At 35.8% G+C, this 18520-nt stretch overlaps 1 protein-coding gene across 1 annotated transcript; it reads left to right on the top strand.

The window, feature by feature from the left end:
* The first annotated feature begins 130 nt into the window (after positions 1 to 130).
* Ccz1 (vacuolar fusion protein CCZ1) lies at positions 131 to 17582 on the top strand. Its single transcript, XM_071679527.1, has 10 exons — positions 131 to 308; positions 1390 to 1487; positions 2505 to 2598; positions 3722 to 3928; positions 7061 to 7236; positions 8029 to 8151; positions 9276 to 9400; positions 10538 to 10802; positions 11944 to 12068; positions 16249 to 17582. The coding sequence occupies exons 1-10, from the start codon at positions 228 to 230 to the stop codon at positions 16302 to 16304; spliced, it is 1350 nt and encodes a 449-aa protein (XP_071535628.1). The 5' UTR covers positions 131 to 227; the 3' UTR covers positions 16305 to 17582.
* Positions 17583 to 18520: the final 938 nt, after the last annotated feature.

Below are 18520 nucleotides of genomic sequence, written 5' to 3'. Positions count from 1 at the left end.
ACAAATATTATTGACATCATTTATATTATTCTATAAAATATATTAATTACTTATATTCACAAACTAGATAAAGCATCTCATACACTTTATAATCACTGTAAGAAAGAAGGACTCATTACCTGCCCTTGGAGGATATTCGGACGGGTTTCTCCTGTGTTTTTGGGGCTGGCAAAGCATTTGTCAATCACATATGTTTCTTATGTGTTTTTCAGGCTCAGGTCCGTATAATGTCAGGCGAAAATTCGTCAGAGCCAAAACTATTGAACTTCTTCATTTTTAACTCCAGTTACGGACAAAAGGAAGGATATGTGAGTAAAAAAAAAAGTTATTGGTGGAAGCTGCAAAGTTGGGGATTGTTGTGGAAGTCGGAATAGTGTGTTATTATTATACCCCTCATGTCATCATAGATTATGCTTGGAGGTGGCACATTTCAGTCTAATTGTTGTATAGGCCTGGCACAACTAGGGCGGCTGCAATAGATTCAATCTGTGATCGGCTTTACCATGAGAGGTGCTTGTTGTGTAGTTAGTTATAGCTGGAGGGCAGTCTGGGGATTTAAGCAAGGTAGTTATTCCCCAATCAAGGTCATCTCAGGTTGAAAGGAAAAAAATATATGAGAAAGAATGAAGAAATTAACCAGGGCTCAGCAGTTGTTTGTAGACATGACAAAAGATGGAATAGAATTCCACAGTCTAGCTATTTGAGAAAAGGAGGTATCATTGCACTCACTCCTCATGTAATTCATGTTCACGCAACAATGTGAGAGGCATCAGAATTGTGCTGTGCATTTAAGCCTTGTGGCAGATGACTCATGAGGGCAGTGGTGATGTAGTTTATAAGAAATTCGTATTTGGTTTACTATCAAAGGCTTTACGTAGATCAACTTAAATTCCACTCGTATGTATAATCTTTGCTGTTTAGTGATGAGCATGTTGTCTTCCATCATCAGAATGGTATCATTAGCAATACTGTAGGACACAAAATTACACTTGATTTAGGTTGTTCCTTGTAATATATTTACTATATGTCAGCAAATCTACTTTAAGATAGTCTTTACAAGTACCTTAGTTACTTTTAACAAGTTAGACATTGATCAGCAGTTGTTAACATTATAGAAAGCACTGGTTTTTATTAACTGGAGGCACTTTTTAACATATTCAGACAATTTTGATGTAACATAAAAACTGATGTCCAAAATGAAGCTCAGACAGGAGTTTTGAGCATATGGGACCTCAACTGATCTCTCATGTGTTAGAAGTCTTTGAAGAAAACTAAATTTTCTTTACTCATTCTTTAAGAAGTTTTTGATACCTTTTAGTGGTTGAAGGTAGTTTTAAATCTATCCTTGTCAAAATTTTGCTTTCCAATTAACTTTTGTTTGCTTTCTAGGAACATGAGAAAATCCTGTATTATCATCCTAGTTCAGCTGATTTGGACACACAGGTTCGACAAGTGGGCTTAGCTGAGGCCATTACTAGATTTTCAAGGTAAATAAAAATTTTACATTGTGATATGGGAGATTAGGTTTTGATCAACAGAATACAGTGTAAAAGGTATTTGATGTATTCAATGCATTTAGAATTATGGCTATGTTCTTTATAGACTATTGATTGTTTTTTAAACACGCTATTGACTTTATCCATTACATTCCTGTACTCTTTGATTATGATTATTTGTTTAGTGATGTTCTATTGCCAAGATTTCCTCAGTAATACTGCATACAATATTTCAACAAAAACTCTGATCTCTACGTATCATTAGATATCCATACATGTACTTCCAAACATAAAGCATCCTTCAATCTTTCTTTCCATTTAAGTTTTTGTTTTTCATTTGAACTGTTTCCCATCTAGTATTCATAATCTTCTTTGGTCATCATCATTTTCTGTATCCTCCACCTATGAATGATAAAAGGTTTTAAAAGGATCATAAGTGAGTGTAAGGAGAAGCCAATTGTGAGATAGGGACTGAATGAGGCAGTATATGGATATGAGGTAGGAAAATGGATGAATACATGTAATGTCTTAATTACTTTATGTATGTATATGATGTTTGTGGTGTCTCTGCTTGTCTGTGCATTTTTTTCTAAATAAGCTTATTAACAGCTGATCATAAGATTTTATAAGTACTGTTCATATGTACAATTTGGACTATCTTGTTTTATACAAGCACCATTTTTCAAAGATATAATGAAAAATGAGAGGGTCGTATGTCAAAAGGAAGTTGTTATTATCATTATTATTATTATTAGTAGTAGTAGTAGTAGTAGTAGTAGTTGTTGTAGTAGTAGTAGTCCTGTAGTAATATTATTAGTTTTTGCATGAATTTTTCATAGGATGTATGTAAAGCAAAAATTTTCATATTTGTTGTTGGATTGTCTAAGTGAATAGGATTTTTTTTAAATTAAACATGTTAGGTTTTTTTTAAGTATGTGTAACTTTCACTAAAGGACTTTGACATGTACCATGTTGAGAAACAGTTCTAATTTTGACTATGCTCTTCAGGACTTTTCAGAAAGATGGGGATTGTGAAGGAGTGCATACACAGAAGACAAGGCAGGTGTTCTATCAACCTGAGCCAAACATTTGGATGGTTATGGTACGTTTAGCTCTCTTTCATATATTTCATGATAATATGGTGAACTACTGTGCTACAACTTCTCGGCTTTAGTCATCTGGTTACTAGGGAAGTGAAGGATGGAGGGGTTGCTCTAGCCTCCAGACTTCATTATTATTCACTTTTTAAGACCAACTCCCCATTCCATCTTAATGGTGTTGGGGCTATATTGCTGTAAACTGTAGACACACTTCTGACCTTTTCAATCAGTTTCCAACATATTCTTGCATCATCCACTACAACTTTTCCCTCTGAATTCCTCAGCCTGATTAGCTGCTTTTTAACTGACAATTTATTCCTGAGGAATTTATGTGTAAAATCTGATTTTTCTCATGAATTGTCTGTGATATTCTTTTCAAAGTTTCTTTGTTCCTCCTTTCACATCATGCTGAATTAGTTCCTTACTCCTTATACTTTACATACCCTGGCTGGCTGGAGCACTAGCTGTATTTTCATTATAGCACATCTTAAGGCTTCTCTGCCTTTTTGACATCTTTTGTTGAACCATTCTTTCCTCTTTCTTATCTTTCTCTCTGTGTTTAAGGCTAGAGTTACCCATGTTCTTTTTCCTTTATTGTAAGTTTCATAGAACCTCTCACCTCAAGGCCCACCCAGGTTCCTTCCTACTGAACTCAATTTCCCTATTAAGTTACAGTAGAAATTGCTGAGTCATATATTTGAAATTGTAGTTTTTGTTCTCTAACTTAAAGAGTGTGTTAAATGTTGTTCATTCTTGGTGAGATTATTCATTTGCTGATTACTATGACAAGGGCAATGTTGTGTCCCCTTTGTACCTCAAATTTGGGGACATAAACCTTTATGTCATCTTCTCTTAGGTTTCTCCAAATTAGTAGATTAATTTCTTTCTGATGATATAGAGAGTAAGTGCTTAACATCAGGTTTTCAGAAGTGTGCAAAACTGTATGCTTTACTGGGATCAGTTGGATTTCCTGGTGTGAATTAATTATTCAGGAAAGATTATGCATGCATCATGCTACCATGGAGGGGAAGTGGTATATTCTTTTTCTCCTGATGATTAGACATATGAAAGATCCTACTATTTAGATTATTACTCTTAAAACAAAGAAACATCTGGCCTTTTCAGACAGTTGGCATAGGGTGGATTTCCAAAATGCGTGATTCAGGGCCAGTAAGAGAATACCAGAGTGAAGGTGTGCAGGATGTGGTGTTGCGTGCACGACTTGTCAACACGTACAGAGCATTCACTTTGCAATATGCCTCTTTTGCCAATGTTATTTTGTCATCTGGAATTCAAGGTCTCAGATCAACACTCAACACATTTGTAAATTCAGTAAGTCTTATAGAATGTCTGTCAGTATTAAAGAGTAGGTAAAATATACATAAATGATAGTTTTTTGTACTTTTTGGATTATTTTTGGAAGTACTTGTCAAAGAAAAACACTTCCTCTTTCAAACGAAAGTTTGCCATTTGTCTTGAGTTCTTTGACCTGCAGATAGTAGTACAATGGTCATTGATTCATGCTTGATACTCTGTAAGTCAGTAGTACTTGAATATGGTCTATAAAATCCTCTTATAAGTCGAATATTCTCAATGAAATGACATTGATAACAGTTGTGGTTGGATTGTAAAAATCAGATTTCACCATATATGCTGATTGTCTATATATTGATCTTTCTGGTATTAATCTTAATATTTCTATAATAAAACTTTCCTTTTTCTTTTGGCAATGCAGCTACTGAATCAACAATTTCCTTAATATGCAAGGAGGCTGTAGCCTTTGTATGATGAATATTGTTTGCATCAGTGCACTGTACTTTGTTTATGTTTGTGGTAGTGTCATAATTAGTTTCTAATAGAATTATAATGAAAGTGCTGACAAGAAATCAGTTTAGATTATTCATAATATTGTTTACCTGCCCTTATTACAGTTATTTTTTAGTGCAGTGCTAAATCTTTTATCACCATTTTTTTAATATTTGTTGTTACTTTCAAGGAATTAATGATAGACTGTCATGTAGTGCAAGTACTCAAAGATTATCAAGCATTACTGAATGCTCAGTTTGAAAAGAACAATGGAGAAAATGAGAGCATCAGTGAAGGGAATAGATGAGACAGTGATATAAGGCAAAGGAAAGGTGAAGAGGAGATGGAGTGAGTACTAAAGGACGCTTGAATTTTTTGGATGATACACTAGCATATGTGGAATGTTTGGGATCTGGAGATGAGCAAAGTAAGAGTCTTGGCCTTTGGTTTGATGAGGTGCCTGAGCATTAGTGAAATGGTACTCAGTATAGGGCCATTGGACAAAGGTAAGGGGGACGAAAGTGGATGTTCACAAGTACAGAGGTACAAATTTGTTGAGTGTGCTTGGTAAGTTGTATTTGAGAGGGGTGACTGAAAGGATGGTAGCATGTACAGGGTATTAGACTGAGAAAAGACAGTGTGGTTTCAGGAGTGGTAAAGGTTGTGTAGGTCAGGTATCTGCGTTGAAGACTTCATGTGAAAAATACGTAAAGAAACAGAAGGATTTACATGTAGCAGTTATGCGGCATTTATAGATCTGGAGGACATGAATGGTAGGGTTGATAGAGATGCTTTATGTAAGGTGTTACAAATGTTTAGTGTGGGAAGAAAGCTATTTGAAGTAGTGAAGAGTTTTAATAAGAGAGTAAGATGAGTATGAATAGAGAGAGAGAGGAGCTTGAGTGGTTCTAGGTGGATGTGGATCTACAACAGGGATAACTTTAATGTATTTTTGGATAGACTGTTGTGGGAGGTGACTGTGCAGGTCATGAGAGAGTGTGTGAAAGGAGGATGAGAGTTTGTGTGAAAAGTTAGGTTATTGAATTTCTCAGTACAGAGAGACAGGTCTGTTGGAGTGTGAGTTTGAATGGAGAGAACCTGGATTAAGTGGAGTGTTTTAGATACCTGGGAATGGATATGGCAGCAGACGGAACCATGGGAGCTGAAGTGAGCCATAAGATAGGTGATGTGGTCAATGTCTGAGATGGCAAAATTGGGTGTGTTTGATGATATAGAGGTTCTAACACTTTTGTATGGATGTAAGGCATGGTTCCTAAAAAAAGAAATGTATGAATGTAAGGCATGGTTCCTGAAAAAGAAAAATACAGGTGAGGGTGAATGGTTCCTTAAAAGGAAAAGTAGAGATGAGGATGGATGTGTATTGAAAATGAAATGTTAGAGAATGATATATTATAAGAAGGTTAAGAGAGATGTGTAATAGTGAGAAGAGTATGTAGAGAGAGCTGGAGAGGGTGTGCTTAAATGGTTTGGAGAGGCTAAGAGGATATTTATGTTGGAAATGGAGGAAACGAGGACAAGGAGGAAACTAAGGTGGAGTGAGTGAGTGAGAGTGAAGCTGAGTGAAAATGAAGTGAAATGGAGTGAAAGGTGCTTTGAGAGGTCAGTGTCTGAGTATGTGGGAGGCTGTTAGATATGCAAGGAATAGAGTGAGTTGGAGTGATGTAGCACAGTAAACAAGGGATGATGTGTTGTTAATTGGCTGAAACAGTTGTATATGAAGTTGTCCTGGGGAACCATGGAAAGGTCTGTGGGTCTTGGCCATGGAAAGCAGGCTCTTGTTTTAGTACATGTATGTGACAGCTTGGGATTAAGTGTGAGCAAAAGAGGCCATTTTATTTGTTCTTGGTGTTACCTCTATCAGGATAATATGAACTCACATGTAAAATTAATTCATTTTATATTTTGTTCATACTTGATTGCTGTTTCCTACATTAGCAAGGTTGCACAAGAAATAGATGAAGAAGGGCTGTAGCTGCTCACATACATTCTGTAGCTGTCATGTGTAATGTACCAAAATGACAGCTTCCTATCCACAGCCAATTTTATTATTATTTATCATTTTTTATTATCATAGCAGTATAATTATAAATCATGCCTCATTAGGTTTTTTGATAGCCATTTTGTTTCTGAACCTATGAATAAACTAACCCATTACTGTATGCATATGATGAGAGATTTCAGAGTAGTTTTATTGGATTGGTTTATGACTAGTTTAAAACCACATCAGATTTGAATTAATTGTTTTGTATGTGAATGACTATTGACACTTGGTTGACAGCTATATTCCCAGAGTATGCTTATTTTCCTTTTCAAGTATAGCTGTTAATTAACATGTATATTACATAGTTTTGTTTTTGTTTTTGAATTTTTATCTTTACTTGTCTGTAGCTTTTGTCAATATTCTTAATGCTTTTTATGCGGTATTCAAATCCAATATATTTATTGTGTAACTTTTCGTATTGAATTTTTATCCTGAAATTGAACTTCACCTGGTATTACCATTCTTCTTCAACTTGCACGTGCATAATCAGAAGTCCTATTTGTATTACAGAATTTCCCAACTTCTCTTTTTGAGTGCACCAAAGTAGGTCTTCATTAATTTCTTCTCTTTTTGTATCATAGAATTTCCCCTTCCAGTACTTATCATCAGTGGATTTGAGCAGTGGGGACATCCTGGCAGTTTGGTCGGGGGTTTCCTTCTTGCCACTCGACAGACAGACATTCCTAAGGATTCACTGCTGCCTCTCTCTTCTTCAGGCATCCTTTCCAAATATCAGTCATACAGCTTTCTTCTACAATCATCATGTTGTCTGGTGTGTATATTAATAGATTAGCATTTTGAAAGTTATGCTTAGTATTGTGAACCTTGCATTTTATAACTGTTCATGGTATAATCATATTGTAAAGAAATTGGATTCTACTAAAATATCCAATGATTGAAGACATGGTCACTTCTTGTGTATCCTGACATTATTTATGTAGATATCTATCTATCTCTTTAAATCTTTGATGTCTGCTTCCACCTGGAGCTCCCTCAAGGGGGGTGGCCATGGCAAAAGATATTCCATAACTGAACTCCAGTGCTGCTTCTTAGCCTGTAGTTTGGGGACACATTATCTTTTATTCTGTGGATCAAGTTTCTAGATCATCTCACTTCATACATACAAATCTTCAGTGTAGTGTATAAGGCTTTGCTCAAAGATGGGAGGACTGTTTTTACTTGTATGATTACTGTTATGATTGTTGTAGCTATTTGCTGAGCTTCACTCAAAACAGATGACTGCTCAGTTTGAGGTTATTGGTACCTAGTTCATAAGACTAAGGATTCAAAAGCAGTCAGACATGTCAGCCATGATACCAGAGTGTTGTCAGCTGCAAAACTACAGTTCTCTAACCATGCCAGTACATCACCCACTGTAAAAGGAAAGCCTTTTGGTTTTTATATTGGCTGTTGTTAGCATTAGAAAATGTTGACATTTTGTTTTTAGGTGTTTTATTTTTTCAATTCCTTTCACCATGTGACTGCAAGTTATGCAGAACTTTGACTTGTGACAAGTTTCACAGATTTGAGAAAAAGAAGCAGTTACACTGAATAATTTTTGCAGGTGTGGTTTGGGCATGGAGGATCTTCGATCTCTATTTCAGTACCTGAATAATCAGCTGCTTCCAGGATGCTTGGAAACTAGCGCCCACAACTCTTTGTCCATGCCCACCAGCTATCTCACCAGGTAAAAGAACACAATGTGTAAATTATGATTAGTGTTTTATATCAGCGTAGTATTATTCTGGCAGCTTCACCTTTTTATAAGATGGAATATTTCTTTACAGCAAATAGCCAATTAATTAAAAGAATATGTGTGTGCCTGTTGGAAATAAAAACAATAAACATGATTTTACTGTAATGGTTATTTTTATATTGAGGTAAAGCTTGCAAAGAGTAACTACGATTTTTTTGTGTTGTGTTTGTAGAGATGGCATGGGCAATTAGAGTCCAAATCAAAGCCATTTCATGAAGGTGCAAGGATTGAAAAAGAGGGCAAATGAGAGTTATTGAGAGAGAGTATCATTAAATTTTAAGTAGAATAAAAAGATTTTTGGAAGGAGGTAAATAACATGCGTAAGACAAGAGAACAAATGGGAATATCAGTGAAGGGGGCAAGGGGGGGGGGGTAATAACAGGTAGTGATGGAGTGAGTATTTTGAAGCTTTGTTGAATGTGTTTGATGATAGAGTGGCAGATGTAGGATGTTTTGGTTGAGGTGGTGTGTGAAGTGAGAGGGTCAGGGAGAATGGTTTGGTTAAGAGAGAAGAAGTAGTGAAAGCTTTGTGGAAGATGAAATCCGGCAAGGTGGCTGGTTTGGATGGTATTGCAATAGAATTTATTAAGAATTGTTGATTTGTTGGTAAGGATATTCGCTGTATGTGTGGATCAGGGTGAAGTGCCTGAGGATTGGCAGAATGCATGCATATAGTGGTGATGAAGAGTTAGTGGACTTTTTACCTCTAATCATGTGCAGCTAAAGTTTTTAATGTCTTTCAACCCACTGAATCACCAGTGCCCAAACTAGTGCACAGCAACCTTAATGAGAAAGAAATAAATGAAGTCTCTCTTTCACATGCTATGTTCAGACAAAATAAAGTTGATCGGTGACATAATTGCACTTGTGGTGGAAAACCTTATGGAATTGAAACTTGCTTAAGTTGTTAGAGGTCATGTGTACTTACTGATAACCAAGAATTTACCATGCTGTTTTTGTTGTTTGTTTTTATATTGGGCCCTTGTCCAAATTTGTTTAGTTCCATTATCTGTAAATTAAACTTTTGTTTTAAATGTTGTGACTTTCATCTACAGGTTTGTGGGTATTGGCGTAACTCCTAGTATTCAGATTCATGTATGCAGTGAAGATGGTAAGCTACAGTCATATCATCTACTAGTCTACACGCTAGCTGGAGCTACTGTTTGCCTAACTCTCCCAGGTAATATCTTTTCAGAAAGAGGGAAAGAAGTCATCCATGACTGCTGTTGTTGTAAGGAATGTTTGTGTCAGTCCTCAATTTCTTCATTTAATTTTGCACTAAGTTCTGATTTATATTAAGTCATGAGGAATCTTTCAGATCCTTAAAACTCATGTGACAAGCTACTCAGTAGTTAGATGCCACTATTTTTCATAGATATATACAGAATTCATGAGATCAGGTCAATATTTGATACTTAAATTGCACTGCAGCATGTTCATAACCCAACTGCTTATATGAATAGGTCTGTGCTGCTAATATTTTGTCATATTTTGTTGTTATGGACTCCAGGTGTGAACAGTAAGATTACTTTCTGTTGGCATGGATTGAATTGTAGTCTGTTCTAGGAAAAAATCTAATGATCACAACTTCTATTTGTGAATGTCAAGTTGAGTTGTGTGACATGAGGAATTGCTGGACTTTTTAAGGAGTTTGTCAATTTGTGTAAGAAGAGGAAGGTGAGAGTATTAGTTTTTGACTGGAGACATAATGTAAGATCAAACTTTGTATTGAGAACATCTGTAGAATTCTTGGACATGGACATGTACTGACTGCACATCAGAAACACAGGAACATCATCATGCTTATGTAACTAGAGACAGTCTTCTTATTAAATCAGGATACCTCAGTTAAGAGAGTAGGGAAAATAATGGAAATCTTGATTAACTGCCTGTAGTAGCTTTTTCCTCCAGACTACTGTGTACTCCTCTGTGACTCAGTCGTTTTTTTCAATTCATGTTTTATCTCACATCAGTAATTGTTGCAATTTTTTTTATCAATGTATGATTTGTTTCTTTGTAATTGCAAAATGGAAAAAAAATGGATGTAGTCATTTCGTGTTATTCAAAGAGAGATGAAAATTAACTTTGCCACACTTTTAAATCAGCTTGTTAGTCTCATGCCTGAATTAGAAGTCAGGACTTAACTGTTATAAATAATTTAAATCTAGAGTGCCTTAAGGCAAGATCGTTCAGTCAGATCGGGGGAGTCTGAGTTAATGAGTTGGGCCAGGATGATGTATGGCAAGAATCATGCTCTTTTAAACAGTAGCTTTTAACCAGGAAGAGCAAGTTCATTTTACTTATATTTTTTCTTCAGAAAGAGAAAAATTATCGCCATTACTTTATGAGAAAATTGACCGAGTATTAGAAGCCAAAGTGTCACAGTTAGCAAGTGACATAGGGGAACAAATCAACAAGAAAAGCACTTCTGGAACAAGTTCTGATAGTGGAGGCAGCTCTTTTCGCTATGTATACCACAACCATATGAACCTCGCCACAAAGACAACTATGCATGGAGCAAGCCAGTCGTTACCAGTTGAAGTAATGAGAACCATAGGGGACATGTACACTGATATGAAAAGGTAAGTAAGTTTAGCCAATTTGTCAATAAGGTAGTTTTAGATTTCCATGAAGGCACTGTTGTGTGAGAAGTTAAGTGTTGTCAAAAGGAAGAATTTTTTTTGTATTATTACCTTCTCTTTTTAACTTATGGTGTAGTATTTTTAGTAGCATCCACACTGGAGCTGAGCATTTTGTAAGTTTATGTAACTACACATTCATAGCTATTCCATGTTCTCAAAGGTGTCCTTGTAATTGTAATACTTTATATATGGGATGTGTTATCTCTGTCTATTGCCCAGGGATTATTCAGAGGCAACTAATATTTCGTCTGCTATTAGATAACTTCATACTCTATCTGATAAAGGGAACAACTCATTTCATTGGAGTGTAAAAATGCCATATAGATGAAAGTTCATGAAATATTTCTTTCATCATATCTATAGATAACTATAGATAACTTTTTCTGTATACACATAACCAGTACTCAGTATTTTACTGTCCAGCAGATGTCTCATGTAGAATCTACCCTATGCATCTATACACTTGCTCAGCGTAGCACACTCCAGTATCACCATATTTGTTCAATCTGTGCGTCTGCTTTACCTATGGTCTCCCCATTTAACTACTATTGCTGCTCCCAACTCAAATGCAGTTTTGTTATTCTTTCATCACCTATCCTTTACACTTTCTTCAAACATACTACCTCTCTTCTCACCATGGTTACATCCACACAAATTTAGACACCCCAGCCTGAGCCTTCAAGGAGGATAAACACTCCCTGCTTGGTTCCTTCTTCTATCCCATCTTTTAGAGACTGAAATACAAGGAGGGGTTCCAGTCCCCTACTCCTGCCCCCTCCAGTTGCCTTCTACAAGATGTAGGGAATATGGAGGAAGACTTCTTTCTCCCTACCTCTGGGATGAGGTGCATAGTGAGAAAAGTGTCAGAGAAATCAGTTTTTTAGAAATAGATTTTCTTTAAACATAATTGCTTCTCCTGCCATAACAAGGATAGTATCAGGATCAAACAGACATCAGCCTAATTTGCATACATTCACTCTTTAGTTGTTAGGAAACCTGAGCCCATTATTCACAACCAGCCCCATTGGACTATACATATATTTACCTAGATAGAATCAGTAAAGTTTTATGTCCATTGCAGATGTGAAAGTGGAGAATTAGTCGTAAAAACATCACAGGATCACTGGGTTGTGGGACGTAGTGGTGATGGTAGAGAATTTTACGTTGTTGTTAGCCACAAGAATGCCAACCTTGTTGAAGTTACAGGTGAGTAGCTTTTACTTGCAATGAAGTACATTATCAGTGATATGGTATGTGCATAATAGTTCATTTTTCTCTTCAGCACATCTTTAGTTTTTGTACATTACTTGAATGCAGTGTTGAGAGACCAGTAAACTGGTATAAGTTAATGAATAGCATAGTCAGATCTTTGTACACTCAGAATACTTGAACTTAGGTAGAAAAATTCAAATGGCAGATAATATGCATCCAGGTTGTCTTATACAGACACTCTCATGCATGCATTTTTGCCTGCACACACATATCTACAAAAAGAAACAGAATACAGTAATAAGGAGGGAGAGCCAGGTAAACTTTGGGATGTGTATTGTAGATGAAGGTAAAAGACAGTCTTATGCTTTTTCATGAGTTCATGTCAGGAAAATTGTTCATTAGATATCAGCATATTAGGCTAAAGGATTCAGAGGGACAAAACTCTTGAGGATGATGAGGAAATATGTAAAGAGCTGAATGATAAGTTTAATTTAGTTTTTACTGTGGAGGATGATGTTGACAGTGGACAGTTCTTCACAAGATGCAATGACAGATTAACCAGATGCCATATCAAGGAGCTAAGAAAGGTATTTGTTAGGAAGAATGTAAAGAAAAACTGAATTAGTGTAAGGTTAGTGGATAGTTGGGATAGACTAAATAGTGAAAATATGAGTGTTGGTGATACATAAATGTATGAGGCTACTTTGTGTAAGAAAAAAGCTCAAGAGATGGGGTTCAGTGAGTGTAGAACTCTATCCCATGCTGTACAAATATTTTATAACAGAGAGAGAAAGTAATCTGTATGTGATACAGACATTATTGCAATAGATTGGTGCATAAATTGAAAAAGTGTGGAGGTACGTTGATAGGGTTTTTGAAGAAATGTTCATATATATATTAAGAGTAAATGTGAATAAGAGCAAGGTTATTAGGTACAGTAGGGTTGAGGGTCAAGTCAATTGGGAGGTGAGTTTGAATGGAGAAAAACTGGAGGAAGTAAAGTGTTTTAGATATCTGGGAGTGGATCTAGCAGCGGATGGAACCATGGAAGCGGAAGTGGATCATAGGATGGGGGAGGGGGCGAAAATTCTGGGAGCCTTGAAGAATGTGTGGAAGTCGAGAACATTATCTCGGAAAGCAAAAATGGGTATGTTTGAAGGAATAGTGGTTCCAACAATGTTGTATGGTTGCGAGGCGTGGGCTATGGATAGAGTGGTGCGCAGGAGGATGGATGTGCTGGAAATGAGATGTTTGAGGACAATGTGTGGTGTGAGGTGGTTTGATCGAGTAAGTAACGTAAGGGTAAGAGAGATGTGTGGAAAATAAAAAGAGCGTGGTTGAGAGAGCAGAAGAGGGTGTTTTGAAATGGTTTGGGCACATGGAGAGAATGAGTGAGGAAAGATTGACCAAGAGGATATATGTGTCGGAGGTGGAGGGAACGAGGAGAAGAGGGAGACCAAATTGGAGGTGGAAAGATGGAGTGAAAAAGATTTTGTGTGATCGGGGCCTGAACATGCAGGAGGGTGAAAGGAGGGCAAGGAATAGAGTGAATTGGAGCGATGTGGTATACCGGGGTTGACGTGCTGTCAGTGGATTGAATCAGGGCATGTGAAGCGTCTGGGGTAGACCATTGAAAGCTGTGTAGGTATGTATATTTGCGTGTGTGGACGTGTGTATGTACATGTGTATGGGGGGGTTGGGCCATTTCTTTCGTCTGTTTCCTTGCGCTACCTCACAAACGCGGGAGACAGCGACAAAGTAAAAAAAAAAAAAATATATATATATATATATATATATATATATATATATATATATATATATATATATATATATATCCCTTTGATCGAGTAAGTAACGTAAGGGTAAGAGAGATGTGTGGAAATAAAAAGAGCGTGGTTGAGAGAGCAGAAGAGGGTGTTTTGAAATGGTTTGGGCACATGGAGAGAATGAGTGAGGAAAGATTGACCAAGAGGATATATGTGTCGGAGGTGGAGGGAACGAGGAGAAGTGGGAGACCAAATTGGAGGTGGAAAGATGGAGTGAAAAAGACTTTGTGTGATCGGGACCTGAACATGCAGGAGGGTGAAAGGAGGGCAAGGAATAAAGTGAATTGGATCGATGTGGTATACCGGGGTGACGTGCTGTCAGTGGATTGAATCAGGGCATGTGAAGCGTCTGGGGTAAACCATGGAAAGCTGTGTAGGTATGTATATTTGCGTGCATGGACGTATGTATATACATGTGTATGGGGGTGGGTTGGGCCATTTCTTTCGTGTTTCCTTGCGCTACCTCGCAAACGCGGGAGACAGCGACAAAGTATAAAAAAAAAAAAATATATATATATATATATTATATATATATATATATATATATATATATATATATATATATATATATATATATATCCCTGGGGATAGGGGAGAAAGAATACTTCCCACGTATTCCCTGCATGTCATAGAAGGCATCTAAAAGGGGAGGGAGCGGGGGGGCTGGAAATCCTCCCCTCTCATCATTTTTTTTTTTTTTCTTTTTTTAATTTTCCAAAAGAAGGAGCAGAGAAGGGGCCAGGTGAGGATATTCCCTCAAAGGCCCAGTGCTCTGTTCTTAACGCTACCTCACTAACGCGGGAAATGGCGAAGTTTGAAAAAAAAAGAAAAAATATATATATATCCCTGGGGATAGGGTAGAAAGAATTCTTCCCACGTATTCCCTGCGTTTCGTAGAAGGCGACTTAAAGGGAAGGGAGTGGGGGGCTGGAAATCCTCCCCTCTCATTTTTTTTTTTTTTTCAAAAGAAGGAACAGAGAAGGGGGCCAGGTGAGGATATTCCCTCAAAGGCCCAGTCCTCTGTTCTTAACGGTACCTCGCTAATGCGGGAAATGGCGAATAGTATGAAAAAAAAAAATATATATATATATATATATATATATATATATATATATATATATATATATATATATATATATTGCCTAAATCTGTTCCTTCTTTTGGAAAATTAAAAAAAAAAAGAAAAAAAAAAATTTTCCAAAAGAAGGAACAGAGAAGAGGGCCAGGTGAGGATATTTCCTCAAAGGCCCAGTCCTCTGGTCTTAACGCTACCTCGCTGTCGCGGGAAATGGCGGATAGTATGAAAAAAAAATTGCCTAAATCAAACGTATGTATAATATCTTCATGTCATTTTAAGTAATTATATGCATCAGCCTTACATTTTTTGTGTGGGAGATGGAACTTCAGAGGGAGCATTAATAGGTAAGCAGGTCCCAGAACTTGTGTAAAGTTTTGCAGGTCATACTGAAATGACCTATTAGTAAGGATTCAGAGATGCAAAAAACAAAAAATCTTGAGTTGTTTGCTATTAATGTAGCAGGGAGCATAGAGTAATGAGAGATGATTTATGAAATGTAAACATCAAAAATGTATTGTGGTTATTATCAATCTGTTTTCATATCTGTAATGATATACTGTGTTCCCAGTCCCATTGATCAGATCAGGTACACACAACATTATCATTCACACCTAAGCATCTTGGATGTTTACCATGTCCAGTGTGTTAAATTGAACATGAACCTCCATAGTAAGGCTGTAGTTCTTTTTTATTTTGTACATGGGGATTATGAGTCAAATGAAACCATAGTCTTCATTGGCTATAATTTTTTTTAATTCAGTACAAGAGAAGCTGTGAGGAAAAAAGTATATGAAGAATAAAAGAAAAAAGCATTATAAAAGTATGAATGAGGCAAGGTAAATTTAAGGTATATGTGTGGATAAAGTGATGGTTATCACAGGGTGAGATCTAAAGTAAGAAGAGGGATAATGTACAGGAATATATCAAAACAAGTTTTGGTAATGGTGCATCTATTGATTAATGACAAGAAAATTTTCTGTTACATATATCGATAATACATTATTTCACATACTCTGAAATGACACATTCATTTACCCACACCCTCAGCAGAGCACTGAAGTAAATTTAATTAAAAAACATTTTTCTTGCTATCTGTTGGTAACTTTGGTCTGTTCTGATGCTCTGTACATCAAACAATATCTTATGTAGAGAATGCAGTTACCTGTTTTTGCAGATATAGATTTTTTTCAGTGTATAGGAAATGCCATGACTTAGTTTTTTGTAGAATTATGTATTCACGTACATATATGCATGTGTATTCTTTTTTCAGATGAGGTTAACCGGATGTGTGCCAGCCATTTCAGCAACATATTCATGGTAGAATGATATGGGTAGGGATAGATTAGATCACAATTTTTTAAACTTATGGTTGCATTGATCAGGTATTTTTGATACTAGGTCATATGTTTTGTACAGTTTCAGAGTTATGATTGCCAAAGCTTAATATTATAATCATAATAGAGTAATGATGCATTAGTGTATCTTCGTTTTTGTATATATATTTGACTGTGTTGGAAAAGAAGCATTTTTGTATTTATATTTGATGATTTTGTAAGAGGAGCAATGTACTCAACATACTGTTGAGAAGATTAGCATGTTGGTAAGGATGATTATTCGAGACTCGGAGTTAAACCCCATAAAATTACTGACGCATGTATTTTTCATAATATGTTTATAATTTGCCAAAACAGACCTGTTGATTGCATGGAATGAACCCACAACAAACATTCTTGCTTTTGGATCAGATGATCATAATGTGAAATTAAATAATGATAAATTTCACATTTCAACATCATTGTCTTTGTGGATGTAGGTTTCATTGTCAATATGATCTTTCAAGTACGCCAATGAATATGGGCTTTGTTTTCTTTAAGCTTTAGTCTCTTGGTAAAACTTAACTTTGAAAGTTTATTTCTATGAATATCAATGTGTGCAACTGTGAAAATTGCAGCTAGAAAATTTATTCTTAATGTTGAGGTATTTCATGCAAAAGCATGATGGTAGCCTCAGATCTTCAGAGAAACCTTTAGATACTGAAAAAATAGAATGTGTGGAGTAAGTATATAAGAAACCATCCATTCACACCATTAGATTAAGTTGTTTCTGGTATCAGAATTCTGATTACCAGATTAATGCCCTTGATATTTATCAAACCCTTCATGTGAAAATTCATACAGTTCTTAATAGTTGAAGTGAATTATGTTACTGATGAGCTGATTCATTTTAAATCTGTAGGCTTGCCTGTGAGAATATTTCTTTTCTATGTTGACATTTAAGAACTTTGTATATGATGTTACACTTTAATGCCTGTCTGATTGAAATAATGTTCCTCCAAATATAATGAAACATTTGTTCATAGATTTGTTAAATATGAATGCAGAACTTAATACTGTTTGTCATGCATCAGGTGTACATAATTATACTGGAATAACTGAGAATGATTCTGGTTTCAGAACTGATTTATATACAAGTGTAAAAAGTTTTTATCATTGTTTGAATATACTGTGATTTTACACATTTAATGTTTAGAATACTTTAAATTATAAATTATTTAAATTTATGTAATTTTTTTATTTTCTAATGATTAAACAATTGAACCAAAAATATGTATTTACTATATAGAAATTTTGCTAAATCTGAAAGACCACTGGAGAGACACGTAGACGGCTTTGATGTATATTTGTAGATAGATGGTGAAGGTAGATGTGAGTAAAAGTATGATTTTAGTATGGTTGAATTTAGGTATTTGCGAGTAATTTACTTTAAGGTTGTTATAGGAAAAGTTGAAGTTGTAAGTTAAGGCTTTTAAAGGAGGAAAATTGGAGGTGAACTGAAAGATGTAGTGATTGGAAAAAATTCAAATGTAGAGTGTAGAAGATGCTTACATTAGGAAGTATATATTGCAATTCAGATGTATGGTTGTGAAAATTAATTTTATATAGGTATGGATATGGTAATACAAAGTGGTAGAGGTGGGTAACTTGCATAACAAAGATGGAATTTGGAAGATGAATAGAGTAAAGATTAAGATGGAAGGATATATGTTGGGATTAGATTATAAGAAAGGTACAAAGATAAAAGTCCTTTAGTTGGTTTGGTCATGTAATCGTATGGTCATGCATGAGATGAAGTAGATTAATGTGGTATACAAAAGGCAATTTGCTGTCAAAGGTCAGAACCAGGGCGTATTTATGGTAAATGCAAACCATGGAATAATCTGTGGGGTTTGGTTGTGGATGATAGGCCTTGGTTTTGATGCATTATGTGTGACAGCTATGGTTTTGATGCATTATGAGTGATATCTAGAGAGTGGGTGTCTACAATTGAGGGTGTTTCTCATCTGTCCCTAATAGCACCATTTTAGATGTAAATAGCAATAGTGTAGGAAAAAAGATATTAGTTTGGAAGTTCATGTTTCACTATAACATGTGGAGAGTGGGTTGAGAATGTTTTAAGTGATTTGGAAGACTATATTTACCTGATCCATTCCATGAAATTGGAAATGCAGTTATTTATGAGTGATAGATAGACAGATGGGTTGT

This window comes from Panulirus ornatus, chromosome 30 (assembly GCF_036320965.1).
Source record: "Panulirus ornatus isolate Po-2019 chromosome 30, ASM3632096v1, whole genome shotgun sequence".
In the NCBI taxonomy this organism is placed as follows: domain Eukaryota; kingdom Metazoa; phylum Arthropoda; class Malacostraca; order Decapoda; family Palinuridae; genus Panulirus; species Panulirus ornatus.
Note: the sequence above shows the minus strand (reverse complement) of the source record. Positions and strands in the feature narration are given on the sequence as shown.

Excerpts from the sequence above, each read along its gene's own strand:
- Ccz1 (XM_071679527.1), top strand. The coding sequence starts at position 228 with ATGTCAGGCGAAAATTCGTCAGAGCCAAAACTATTGAACTTCTTCATT. Across the intron at positions 2,599-3,721 it reads CAAACATTTGGATGGTTATG|ACAGTTGGCATAGGGTGGAT; the intron begins GTACGTTTAGCT and ends TGGCCTTTTCAG. Across the intron at positions 3,929-7,060 it reads TCAACACATTTGTAAATTCA|TACTTATCATCAGTGGATTT; the intron begins GTAAGTCTTATA and ends TTCCCCTTCCAG.